This window comes from Muntiacus reevesi, chromosome 3 (genome assembly GCF_963930625.1).
Source record: "Muntiacus reevesi chromosome 3, mMunRee1.1, whole genome shotgun sequence".
NCBI classification, from domain to species: Eukaryota; Metazoa; Chordata; class Mammalia; order Artiodactyla; family Cervidae; genus Muntiacus; species Muntiacus reevesi.
The window spans coordinates 82,636,640-82,650,930 of record NC_089251.1 but is presented as its reverse complement, the minus strand read 5'-3'; the positions used below and the strand labels follow the sequence as shown (position 1 = coordinate 82,650,930).

Below are 14,291 nucleotides of genomic sequence, written 5' to 3'. Positions count from 1 at the left end.
GGAGAAGGCAAAGGCACCCCACTCCAGTGTTCTTGCCTGGAAAATCCCAGGGATGGGGGAGCCTGGTGGGCTGCCATCTATGGGGTCGCACAGAGTTGGACACGACTGAAGCGACTTAGCAGCAGGCACTACGGAACAGTACGTAGGTTCCTCAACAAATTAAAAATAGAATTACCACGAGATCCAACAATTTCACTTCTAGCATACAGTCAAAGGATATGAAATCACTATCTTGAATGAAGTCTGCACCCTCATGTCAGTGCATCATTATTTACAATAGCCAAGACATGGAAACAACCTCTATCTCCACTGACAGATGAATAGATACAGAAAATGTGATGTGTATATACAGAGAGAGACAATGATATATTATTCAGCCATAAAAGGAAGGAAATCCTACTATTTGCAATAATATGGATGGATCTTGAAGGCATTATGATAAGTGAGATAAGTCAAACAGAGAAAGACAAATACCGCATGATTTCACTTACATTTGGAATCCACAAAAACCAGAGCTGGTGATTATTAGAGCCAAGGGGTCAAAGGTGGGGAAAAAGGGTCACAGTGGATAAAGCGGTCAAAGGGTACCAATTTCTTATTATAACATAAATAAGTTCTGGCAGTATAACATACAGCATGGTGACTGCAGTTAACAACATTTTCTATCTGAAAGTTGTTAAGAGAATGGATCTTACAAGTTCTCATCATGAGGAAAAAAAAAAACAAAACTGTGTGATGCACCAGAACTTGTTGGGGGATTAAGTAGAAAGTGTGCGTGAAGCTCCTGACGTAGAGCATGCACAAAATAAATGTCAATTATAATCTTCCTCTTTTCCCCTCTCATATCAATGCTTATCCTGATTCTTTTGCCTTGGTATATACTCCTTCCCTTCCATCTTCCTTATCGCTGAAAGGTTATTCATTCTTTAAGTATCAGATGAAATGCTACATTTCATATGAAGCCTTTCACATCTTTTTATCAACCTGAGAAGAGGACTTTTTATTTTAGCTTCACTTTTTACTTTTCATATTTTACTGTGGTGAATGTTTCTCTTACCAGACTATAAGCTTTTGGAGAGAAAGGACAACACATGGTTAATCTACTTCCTAAAATTTAACCAGTACTCTATCTTTAGAAGGTTTAATACATATATTTACTAAGAACAGAAATAAGAAAAGCAAGTATGCCCATCAGAGTTTGGGGAGTTAACCTGGAGTTGTGCATGTGGAGGTAGTGAAGTAAGTGATTAGCAAGCAAGAATCCAAGACAAGAGAGAAGATAAAAAGAAGAGAACTTCTGACATGGTTTTTCCATCTCCCAGATAAGTTAGGGATCCATGAAACCTCTCTATAGGACCCCAGAAACTTGAGCTGTCTCCCTTAAGATTTCTTTCTGGTTAGGACTTGAGTACATTGTTCCTTGATACTCCTTTCTCCATCTCTACAGTAAAGACTTAAATTTAGATTAAATGATTCAGAATGTCACAGCTGGAATTACATATTAGAAAACACCCAAACTCAATCATTTGACAGATATGGAAATGTAATCGACAGAAGTTAAATTATGCAAAGTTATACAGTTAATAAACAACAAAGCTGGGAATTCCCTGGTGGTTTATGGGTCAAAGCTCTGTGTTCTCAATGCTGAGGTCCTGAGTTCAATCCCTGGTTGAGGATCTAACATCTGGTAAGCTGTGTGGTACAGCCAAAACAAACAAACATACAAACAAACCCAACAGAGCTGACCTAGTTACAAGCTCAATATTCTTTCACTCTACTTAAAAAACAGTTAGAATTCTAGTATATGTCAAAATGAGTGTACAATATGATGAGACATATATGCTATATATTTTTGCCAAATACATCCCCGTATTACCACAATACTGATTCAAATTCAGTCCACCATGATATTCATTTTATGCTGGCTATCTCTGTAATAAATAATTCTATTTTATATTTGCATGAAGTTTATCCTGAGTTATCTTTTATTGAGCTGTATCTTGTCTATTTCTTTGGTGTCACTAGAATTTTTCATAGATTATAGTTTCCCAAGCACTTGACCCATCTAACCCAATTCTCACATCTATATTAATGAGGGAGCAACATTAACCCTATATAATCCTGTAGATAATCAGTATGCCTCTGTAGAAATAAAACAACTAAGTAAAATTTCCAAAGGTTGAGAACTCAGTTAATATAAACTCTACAAAAACATTAGTTATGATTTCTAGAGGGCTCAAAAAAAGAGAAATAATAAAGTTACAAACAGTATTTAAGTCAAAAACCTTACCTTTAAGTTAAAAGGTAGCAAAAATATTTTATTAAAACCTCTGTTAAAATTTGCTGAAAGGGAAACTAAAAGCAAAGACACTTAAAGACATATAGATGGTCTACAGATCTACAGAAAGATATCTAATCTTACTTTAGGCCACATTTAAAAAGATGTCACTGTTAACACACAGGAGATATGGGTCATTTTCACAAACCACATAACATTTTTTGACTGTTAATTACTTCTACATTAGAAGATAAGGACAAACCACATGAAGCATAAGGAACTGAAACAAAAACAGTAAGAGGAGGAGCATGAACCCAAATATATTAATCTTACTGACAGAATTTTTAAAACATAAAGTATACTAATTTGTTTGAAACATAGGCTTGGTCCATTAAAAAGAAAGTATAACCAATTCATACTACTTATATGCATAGTTTTATGATAAAATGTAGCTCATCCATCAAATCAAGAATACTAAAGAAATTTAGCTAAGAGTCCTTAAAAAATGGCAGGGTATGGGGCAGAGGATGAGTGGATGAAAGAAAATAAAATCGCCCTCAATTTTTAAATGTTCATATACTTTGATATATATTAAAAGCTCAGAGAGAGTGTGGTCCTCCGGCAGTTTAAGTGAAATCAGGATGGAAAGGGAACGAAGAGGGTGTACAAAAGGGCGGCACACAGGGCCCCTGGGAAGAAAAGGTGGGGACCTGGACTCAGCAACCTGGATGGCTGGGCCCCATCCTCTTGGTAAGTACACTTGATGCCTTTTTTGTGCCTCCTATTAATACCTGCTGACTTTTCTCTGAAAACCAGTGAGATTGCTTAAGTCCTCTTGACTTTACACTGATTCTCCTGGTCTTAAAGAGACAAACCGAATTAGTATTTTAAAGCTTGGATATACTCTGCAGCTGTTAGACTCCGACATTTCAGACTATAGGCTTTTAGTCTATTAGGACTCTCTCCCAAACGGTCTGAATTAGGATATAAACACCTGATTCATTCATATGAGTTCACTCATTGTTGCATGCATAATTTATAGAAAAGCAGTAGAAACAATATTAAGTAGAAAAACTGTTGACATAAGTAGCATACACAGTACCTTTTGATAAACAATGGAGCAGACAAGGTCCTTGACAGCAGACAAAGATAGTTCCTGGGCTTCGATGGTAATGCTCTCCCGTGTAAGGCCAATCTGCAGCAGAAATGAGACTGTGTGCACCGAGCCTCTGGAGTTGGTGAGTGATGGCGCCCTGAAGCTGCCATCAGAGAGCCGCGCCGAGAGTCCCGTTTTAGGGCTGGAACACGGAGACGGAGTCGGGAGCACAGCAGGAAGAGTGGCAGGTATTACGGACTTCTGAGCTGATGGTGGAGAACTGTTTGCAGACATCTGCCTTTCTTTAATCTTTTAAAACAGTTGTCAATTCTTTTTCAATGGTTATTAAGAGGCCTTAAAATCACAGCGGTAAAGAAATGACTGTAGTTTTGGATTTAGTTGAAAGCTTCTTTATTTCCTCCTTTAAGCCACTCATGCTGATGATGGCAAGTTCTACAACTCTGAGTTGACTATACCAAAGGTTCCACTTCCCTTAATAACAGTCCCATCAAAAAAGTCTTGTTGTTAGGACCACAACCAGGGTTTTGGGAAGGATTTAACATTACTGAATTATCCTCATCAGAAGACAGCTGGCATTGTTTATCTACTAAACATCTTCACCTATTTTAAGTCTATTCTTGTCGCCCTCTTTTAATTTCAGAAAATACATAATGAATAAGAGTTGTTTTTCTGTCTAAATCCTCCTAGTTTAAAAATTAAAGTGTTTAGGATTAATCTATTCAGTTCGTATCCTTTGATTCATTGATCTAACAGGACACTTTCTCAAATGTCCACACCTTAAATCACCTTCTCACATGTCCTCATTTTCATTTTGAAGGAGTAAATTTTTCCAAGATTAAGCACAAAGCTTTTTAAAATAGAACAGGTATATTCCACTTGATGAACGCGTCCATTGAGAAAGGTTGATGCTTTCTGAAATGTAAGTAGCCTGGAAGAAAATTTTTTAAAACTTTTAATATTTTATACTCACTTAACATTATTTTTAAATTGTAAGAATCCTTATGCTTTCTTTAAATAAGCTTTGGTTGTACGTTTATAATTCACCAATAAGTTTTAACGGGTAGCCATTTTATTGGGGCCTACTTATCAGAGCCCATAATTTCAGGGACAGTCTGCTGCTCAAAAAACAAAACAGAAACAAAACACACCCCTGACATTCCTCACTAACACCTGAAACTTAAGGAAGGTCAAAACACTTTATTCCACAAATACACAACTGAGTTATGACAAAAACAGAAAAATAGAAGCGACAAAAAAGAAAAGTAAAACTGATACTGTCAGTTTTATATAGAAATATAGAAATATATAGAAATAAAGTAAATACCACTCAGTCGTAAAAAAGATATATAATACTGCCCTAATGTAGACAAGGGTATTCTTTATTGTATTAAAAGTTTAAATCGAGACAGAAAACTAAAAAAGCATATACTAAACAGAGTTATACAGCACACAAATAAGTGTAAAAGACACAATTAAGACAGGAAGATCGGAAAAAGTGATCTGTCACAAAAAAATTTCTAAAAGTAAAAAGAACACTAAGCACAGTTATATTTATCACAGTTTTTCATAAAGATAGTTCAAAAACTAAAAGCATGACCTCATGGCTAAGTGAAATGGCTCAAAATGAGATGGATCTTTCTATTTAGGTTCCATCACATACCTGTAAACAATCCTAATAATAACAAAGAGTGAAGCACTCCAAGCAGCTGCAGAATGGCTCTCTGGACAGTGGTTAACAGGACTAAATAAATTAGGATCAACATAAGATATAACTATAAGATATAGTATTAGGAATGAGAAAGTGCAGGAAAACGAAGGCTTAAGAAAAAACTGCCTAAAAATAACAAAAGCTTTTACATTCAGGTAAACAATTCGTAACTCATCTTACATTGTACAGCACTTAACATCTTATAAATGTTTATACACTTTATCTCATGGTATCTCTTTCGAACTTGACAACGCAAATACTACTTTACTATTTTTGCAGATGAGAAAACTGAAGAACTAACAGATAAAGTAACCTGCCCAGCATCACATGGTTATTAAGAGGTGGAATAAGAATTAGGACCTACTAGGTAGGCAAGTTTCATACTTTCCGACCCAGTGGTATCTCCACAATAACATACTATTTCTCAAAGAGAACAAGGAACTGAGAAAATCACTGCTCAGTGAGGATGTTGTTAAGGTTGAAAGAACACAGAGAGAAGGCAGAATTGCTCAACTTGTACTTTGCTTACCTTCTCTCAGTTTTTAAACTAAAACTGTACAAGAGCACTGAGAACTGAAACTTGAGCCTGGTGAATAAGAGAGACTAAAAGATCTTTGAGAGTACAAGTCTGCAGGTCCAGATGCAATCTACTCCATATTGCAAAATCAGTTAAGTGCAATCACAAACCTGACTCTTAACCTTCCTGGATAAAGAGCTCAGAGAGAAACAACCATGAATTGGAGATGTGGCAGAGTTGTTTCAAGTTTTGTGGGCTAGAGGAATAGGGAAGCAATTTCAGAAACTACAGAATATAACCTTAATATTAACCTTCAGTCACATGTGAAAACAGATTATGAAAGCAAATGGTTTCTGAATACTTTCAAAAGCATATTATGATCACTAGAGGTGAGCTTGAATTCAAACAGAATAACACCAAATCAACTAGACTTACATCTTTGAAAAATGTGATTATTAGCCTTTTTAGAAGGAAAGTAACTCACAGTAATTGAGTTCTTTCTGTCAGGTGCTGTTCTAAGCATTCCATGTGTTTCCTCATTTAATCCTCACAACAATTCACTTTATAGTTGAGAAAACTGGTCTAGATACTAAAGGACTTGCCCAAGATCACACAATTAGCAAAGCCAGAAAAAAATTAAGTGTATTCTGGCTGAAACAATATTCAAGATGGTATTCCATGCTATTTTTGTAAATAAGCTGCTTAAGCGTAAGTTGGATGTTAGTGTAGTTTGCTGCTCTTTATCAACTTAAAGAAACCATTAGGAGAGTGCCTTGGAACTCTGGCCTTGGCCCTATATTATTTTTGATTATTTATAAGATTACAAAGACATGGAAAACATGCTTATAAAATCCTCAGATTGGATAGTCTGAGAAAAATAAACTAAAATGCAAGTGAACTATAACAATGACAAGTGTAAAGCTCTGCATTTCAAAAGTTAAATGTGCAATATTGACATGGAGAAATGCTGATGGAGAACCTGTTCATTAGAGGAGTTATCAAACCAAGAGTTTAACAGCAGCTGCTACTAATAATATGGGTGACTAAAAGAACTAACATAAACCCAAATCCCCAGGACACTGAGAACACAGCAGCATCAACCAGTATACTGGTTGCTAATCAGGTTACATTACCACGTTACATTTTAACCCGTCTACATTTTTAAAGGCTGTATTGATTTTCAAAGACAATAGAGTGTATATCCAGATTAAGGTGAAGATAATGTCAAGTGACAAATTATGCATAACAAAAATGAATAAAATGATGGTCTTCAAATATCTGAAAAGTTGTTAAGAGAATAACTGTTTTTTCCCCTATTTTTAAACGGATGATTTATTTCTTGCTCTTAGTAACAATGTATTCACTTATGAAGTGTTATCCCTACTTACACCACACAGCCAGGAAGTTGTGTTGATGGACAACTTGTGGATACAGAGCGAACATAAGATTAAGGAATTAACAGAGAATAATTGGTTTATTCAGTATCACTGCAGAGGGCAGAAATAAAATGAAGACAGCTGCACTATTTACTTACCTTACAGGATGTTAGTGAGGACTGCGCGACTATATGTACAATACACTTCTGGCTTATCAGAAGTGCTCAGTAAGTTTCAGCAATTTTCATAGTATTTAGAGTAAATAATTAATAATTAAGCTCCCACTTTACACTAAACTCTGCAATTAAGATACACTTTATTAAACTCTTGCTCTGACCACAGGGAATCTGTTTAACTCTGTTTTACAGAAAAGGAGCCAGAGTTTCAGAATAGTTGCTTGCCCATGACTATACAGCTAATAAGTGATGGAACTGCAATTCACATCAAAGTCCCTCTGACTCCGAAGACCGTGTTCTTTATACAACTTCATGTCACCTCCAACAATCTAGAACACGTTTTCTCATGAGGTAAAAGGTTCTCAACATACATGACTTGAGTAGTTTCAAAAAAAGCTGAATAAACTTCATAAAAACGTTAGCAAAATATCTATGAATAGTACTGCATGCAGGTTAAATACTTTAAATGACAAGATACTGCTGTGTTCAATAATAATAACATATTTGACGGCTGTCTTCCCACTAAATTTCCAAATAATACCTGCTAATGTTAGCCAAATAACAGTACCTGTCTTATAATTACAATCAATGATCAGTACTATCAATAACTACTAGTAAACTATGTCTTACTTTTATATTAAAGTATTTGTTAAAGTTTCAGCATGAACACAAATAGAAAAGGTGAGCTGTCTTAGCTTTTGCCCACTCATCCCATCTGTTTTCTCTCTCCCTGTTTTGTTTTATGAACCTTGATTTGATCTGAGATATAGCCTTAAAACATTAAGACTAAATTAAAAAAAAAACAACGAAATACCTCTATTTTGTCTTTATGCTTCAATCACAAAACAAACAATAGTACATTTTACTAATTTATAAATCAATTAGATATGTTTGTTCCTAACAGCTATGAGTTGGCAAGCATTTTTATTTGAAACATCTCAAATACTCTTTTGGGGAATTATCTGTCATATATTTTACTCAAATAAGCATAAAATCTGTCACTATTGGTGAATGGAGTAAAAAAGGTGGCATATTAAAGGAATCTTGAGTCCAACCTGCCCTATTATTACTACAGGGTAAAAACAAAAGTCCTGGAGGCTAGGGAACTTAACTGAGAGTTACTTCATGGTAACATCACCATTTGAGCTCTCTCTCAATCCTTCCCTACATTTACATTATCTCATTTCTTAGCAAAGCCTCTAATTACAAGAAGCTCAAAAGCAGCATTTTCATTCAACAAATGTGATGGATCCCCGATAGTAAAGAATCTGCCTGCAATGTGGGAGACCTGGGTTCGATCCCTGGGTTGGGAGGATCCCCTGGAGTAGGAAATGGCAACCCACTCCAGCATTCTTGCCTGGAGAATTCCATGGACAGGGGAGCCTGGTCCATAATGTCACAAACAGTCAGACATGACTGAAGGACCAATACTATACTTTATCATTTGCTAGACTGTTATGAGAAACTCTACGCTACTAGAGTGACCAAAACACACATGGCTACTGCTCTCCCTGGAGCTTGCTGTGTGATACGGGATACACGCATTAAACAAATATTCGTATTAACAGCAAAGCAATTACAAATTATGAAAGGTGATATGGCAGAGTATCTTGAGAGGACCTAATTTCAACTGGGGTCACAGGCAAGGCACCTTTAAGGAAGCTAAAACCTAAAGGATAAGTAGGAGTCAGGGAAACAGAGAGAGAAGCAAAGAGGATTCCAGAAAGACAAAACAAATCCAGCTAGTAGATACTTCAAAAGGGAAGCTCATTATTTAGTGTAGCCAATGTCCTTCTTAAACTCAGTAAAGGTAACAGTGAAGAGGTAAAACACTTTCTCTATTCAGAATAGCGTAATATTTACCATGAGTCTCTACTAGTAACAGGTTTTCCTGGTTTGACTTAGTTTCGTGTGCTAGGAATGCTAATGAAAACAGATAATTTTTTTTCTTCTGTTGATAAGTACTGTATTATTAATATGTAAAAAAGCATGTGGCGTTTTTCAGTGCAATACTTTACAAGTGTCCTGAAGTCAGTAACTAGGTTCTACCACAATACAGGCTTGACTTTGCTTAATAACCCTGATGTTGCTTTTATAGTGTATAAAAAATACAAATAACTTTATTACTGGTTTTTAAAAAATCATAGTTTCTAGCAATTCCTACATCTATTTATTTTCAAAAATGTAACTATTACCTTAGATTAATATAAATACTTTTCGTCCTAAGAGCTCAGCATTAACTAAATTGCTGCTGGTAAAATTCTGTTCATCTAAACCATGGGTATTTGCATCTCAGTCTTTCCCACAGTTCAGAGAACAGAGAGTGAGCACACCAAGTCCGCTCTCTCAGGCAGTGAAAACTTTTATCTGCTGTTAAGATTACAAACTTCCAGTCTACGAATTTATGTTGGGCTTGATGTATCTACATCACCTCTCTTTGCATCAGTGGTATCTGAGAAATCTGACTAGCTAACAGCCAGTGAGCTATTTCATACTTACGGTCACTATAAACTGACCACAGAAGTGGAGAAAACTTTTCTCTACACTGAAATTAAAATTAAAACATCTCCAGAACATTATCTCAAGTTTTTTCATTAATGAGACAACTGCTCCAAAGAGGCTCACAGCTCACACACAAGTTCAATTTGAATTACATAATCAGAGACTCAAAGTACCATCTGCACAGATTATGAATCACAAGCATAATTAGTATTAAATCAAATTTAAAGCTGTATGAGCCAATAATTTCCTAATATCAAGTTCTCTAAAAGTAGTTTCTTTTTAAAATGAGCAATTAACTTCAATATGGTACTATTTTCATCAACTTTAAATGACCATTTATTCTCTTTCCTCCTGTAGGGGATTTTTCCAATTCTTATATAACTTTAAAAATTTAGTGTCCGAAAACTTGATGTATTAAGCTTTTGGGGGGATATGGCAGTTTTTAGATGAAACACGACCCACTAAGAGATACTTCTATTTTAAACAGGTCACCTCATGAAACTGAAAGCTTATAAAACCTATATATTTAAAAGTCTCACTACGATTCATCTCAAGATGATAAACAAGTCAACATTCTTAACTCAGGATGGAAAACTGGCTTGTCAAATGAAGTTCCTCTGATCAGGCCGACCACCATCTACATGACCTACTGAAGCAAAACCTAACACGAAGGCTTCTGTGACACGTTTTACATACTTTTATTAAAACGTGAAACTTTTTGGCTGAAATGTCCATGCTTGCTCTGAATCCAGATGCTAACAGGAGGGAGAAGCGGGTTCCCCTATTAAGTAAACCTGGCCTAGACTCCGCTCGGGGCAAGGAATCCGAAGATATTCCCCCACCCTCGCTGCATTCATTGGGTAAGTAATCTTGATCTAAGCAAAATCACAGCCGCTAAAACTTGAAAAACTGAAGCAGTGAGTACAAAGTAGAAGCAGTATAAGAGTAATATAACAGTTTCTAGAGTACAAATTACGGTCTTTTAAAAGTTTTCATTTGTCTCCACAGCTCATTAAGGCTGTGTCTAACCAAGTTCAGGGTGTAACTTATCCTTCCTAATCAAAGATGACACTGATAGTCTTATTTCCTGTGGGGATGGGTGTGGTTGAAGAGACAGTTACGTCCAAGCCATCAATCTGTGTTTGGAAAAGTCTGCAGCTCTCACACATGCCGTCGCTCGATTTATATTCGTGCCTGCTGCACACGGCAAGGCCTCAGCTTCTGACTTCAAATAAAATCTCCAACAGGCAATCGAATAGTCTGTGGTTATTTTATTGCTCAAAGAAAGAGACGCTCTCCTCAGTGTTTCATCTTAAGAAAAACCTCCCGGGGGTGAGACTGACTCGGAACAACGCGGCAACTTGCAAAACTAAACAAGAGTCAGGAAACTGGGGTGGGGGCTTACGTTCCCTAAGCACCAACGACTCACCCCTTTGAGACGGCTGCAAGGAAAAGCGGTGTAAAGAAAAGGGAAAGGCTCATCCCAAATTCGGCAGCGTGAGTGCCGCCCGTCTGGCGTCGGGAGCTAGTTGCGGGGGGGAGGGGGATCCGGTAAGAGATGGAGACCGAGGGGCCGAGCGCGGTGGTCGCCGGCTTACCGTGACTCCAAGTTGGCGTCGGCGCCCTCGCCGGAACTTGGCCCCATCTGGCGGCCGCGCCGGCGCCCCCGCTCGCCGGGGCGCCCACCGCCCGCTCCTCCCGCCGCGCGTTTCGCCAACTTCCCGCCCAGCCCCGGCGGCCGCCGCCCAGCCCGGCGCGGGGTCCGAGTCCCGCCGCCCTCGTCGTCGCCGCCGCCGCGTGCGGGGGGGTGGGGGAGGGGCGGCCGCCGCCAACGCCGCCTCACCCGACGGGCCGGGAGAACAAAGCGGCGGCCGCGGCGGCGCTAACTTTTTCGGTGTCTGTTCCGCGCTCCCCGAGGCGACTACTTACAGAGCCTGGCTCGGCCGGTCGTGAGAAACTCCAAGCCTGCCAGCGTCTGGGTCCTGGACCGGGAGCCAGCGAGGGTTCACGCGCCTCGCAGAATCCCGCCCGCCACTGGCGCCCCTTCTTCCCTCCCTCCCTCCGCCCCGTCCCGTCCTGAGGCCCGAGGGCGGGGGGCCGGGGCGTGCGAGGCGGGGGCGCGCGAGGGGCGGGGGCGCGCGGCCGGCGCGGGGCCTGCCGGGAGCTGTAGTCTCCCCGCGAGCTCGAAGCCGTGGTGGCCGCGTGGGGCTGTGGCTCACTGGCTTGACCCGGCGCGGGAGCAACAGGAGCTCCGGTGCTTTCGGGCTCGCTCTGCACCCTCCGAGGTCCTGGCGTCTCCGTGAACGCTGGGGAACGGGGCGCGACCGTCTACCTATTCCAGTTACGCATGTACTTGATACCCATTATTGCTACTGAACTGCCTTTTTCTCTTTTGTCGTCCGATCTGATGTAGATGATGGTGGCAAGGGGGCAGGAGGTGACAAGTCCGGAACTTGTAAGGGGTCTACAGCAGAGAACAGTTTCCACACTGAGATATCTTCTCACTGCTCCCCCTGTTTCCCTCCCCAGTGCTTAGCCTCCGGGTGGCCACTTGGCACTGCATCCCAGGGTGTTCCGCACCTAGGCAGATACATCCAGAGCCCTTCGCCTAAAGCAGAGTAAACCGGGTCTGTCTTCAGTATGTTCTGTCTATCCTACTTGTCTATCTTTAAACTTGAGTGTGTCCCCTATCATCAGAGCGAAGTGCCCCCAAGAATCTTGGAACCTAGGTTTCCACGTGGCATTGACAAGAGTGACAATGCCAGGTGAGGAGAGACGCGGGTGGAGGGATATCTAGCGGGAAAATACCCTAGGTGTTAAATTAAACATGTCTTGCGTGAGAGAAAATCGTGAACAGCTGACACACATAGTCCCAGAAACGACCTAGTCCTCCTTGGGTCCAAATTTCATTCCCAGAGTACTTAAGCAAAATATACTGAAAGAAGCGGATGGGTTGCAGGCAATAATTCATCCAGCCAGTGCAGAGGTCGAGGACAGTCTTTGAGATTAGGAAGAAAAAAAAGCCAAGTGGGTCCCTCCTTTTTATTCCAAGTCATCAATCTTACTGGATGTCCCTGGCTTTAAAGTTAAATGGGAATTTAAAAATAATTTATATTAAAGATGGGGCAACTAAAATTGTGTATAACCCTGGTCTACTCTGAAGCTGTACTTTTAAATTTTGTGGAATTCGAAGATACTACATGTCTCACATTTAGTAACATCTAATTCAATCTAATTATATTTTATATGTAATATTATTCTGCTATTCTTTTGCATTAAAATTGAAAGTAAATCCACTCAAGGTTATGTTTAAAATTAAAAACATACCTAGGCTCTTACTTAACTTTGCCTTTTTCTTCCCTTTTCTTCCCAACTGATGTTTTAGTCCAACCCCAAATATCCTCTCTCAGCAAGACTCCCAGGAGCTCATTGGACCTGTTTACAGCCAGTCCCTTCTTACTAGTAACTTCCATTTTCACTCCTGGTTCTTAAAGAGACAGAAGTTACTCTTTCTAGAAGTAACTTTTCTAAATGAAGCAACTTGCTATTTTATAGAGGTGCAAATGCATGTGTGTGTGTGTAGGGGGGGGTGCTTCTCAGCTGGCTCGGTGGTAAAGAATCTGCCTATGCATGTGTGTGTGTGTGTGGGGGGGGTGCTTCTCAGCTGGCTCCGTGGTAAAGAATCTGCCTATGCGTGTGTGTGTGTGTGTCTGTGTGTGTGTGTGGGGGGGGGGCTTCTCAGCTGGCTCGGTGGTAAAGAATCTGCCTATGCATGTGTGTGTGTGGGGGGGGGGGGTGCTTCTCAGCTGGCTCCGTGGTAAAGAATCTGCCTATGCGTGTGTGTGTGTGTGTGTCTGTGTGTGTGGGGGGGGGGGGGGGCTTCTCAGCTGGCTCGGTGGTAAAGAATCTGCCTACCATGCAGAAGATTGGGGTTTGATCCCTGGGTCAGGAAGATGCCCCAGAGTAGGAAATAGCAACCTGCTCCAGTATTTCTCCTGGAAAATTCCATGGACAGAGGAGCCTGGCTGACTACCATTTATGGGGTCACAAAGAATCAAACACGATTAGCATACATGCACTTGTGTATATATACATACATATACATATATGTATGTATATCTTCATTTCATTTCCACTTTTTCACTCATCTCCTCCATTCTAGGTGAGTCTTTCAACAATACATTTAAGACTATCTGTACCTGTAATTTTTTTGCTTGACATGAACTACAATTTTCTCAAGATGTTCCATTCTTATTCCAAGAGGACTGATGGGATAAAGATTAGGTATATTAAGTAAATGTGAGATTTTTATACTTGAGAGAAAATATAATCAGAGTAAGATGGAAAAAGATTTTTCTTCCTGGCAGTGTTTTTTTGAAAATTGGGAGCTTAGTCTTTGTCTTCTGTGACTGTAGTTGCAAATGTTGTCCTAGATTTATTCCACATACACCCCACCCTTCCTTAATAGTTAACAACATAACCATTCACATATGTTACCTAATAGAATCGAAGAGAGTCAACTCTGCTGTGACTTAGTACCAGAGCATCCTGATTCAGAATCCAAAATGCAAAAAAACATGATTTGTTAAGGCCCCACTGGAAGAAATAGTCATTTGG

At 39.6% G+C, this 14,291-nt stretch overlaps 1 protein-coding gene across 1 annotated transcript in view; it reads right to left on the bottom strand.

Moving 5' to 3' along the window:
- PRKD3 (protein kinase D3) overlaps positions 1-11,759 on the bottom strand; it is an 86,168-nt gene extending 74,409 nt beyond the window's left edge. The window contains exons 1-2 of the mRNA XM_065929428.1: positions 11,604-11,759; positions 3,381-4,323 (exon numbers count right to left, since the gene is read on the bottom strand). Coding sequence (XP_065785500.1) covers positions 3,381-3,668 — 288 coding nt within the window. The 5' untranslated portion in view covers positions 3,669-4,323; positions 11,604-11,759. The remainder of the gene's footprint in view (positions 1-3,380; positions 4,324-11,603) is intronic.
- Positions 11,760-14,291: the final 2,532 nt, after the last annotated feature.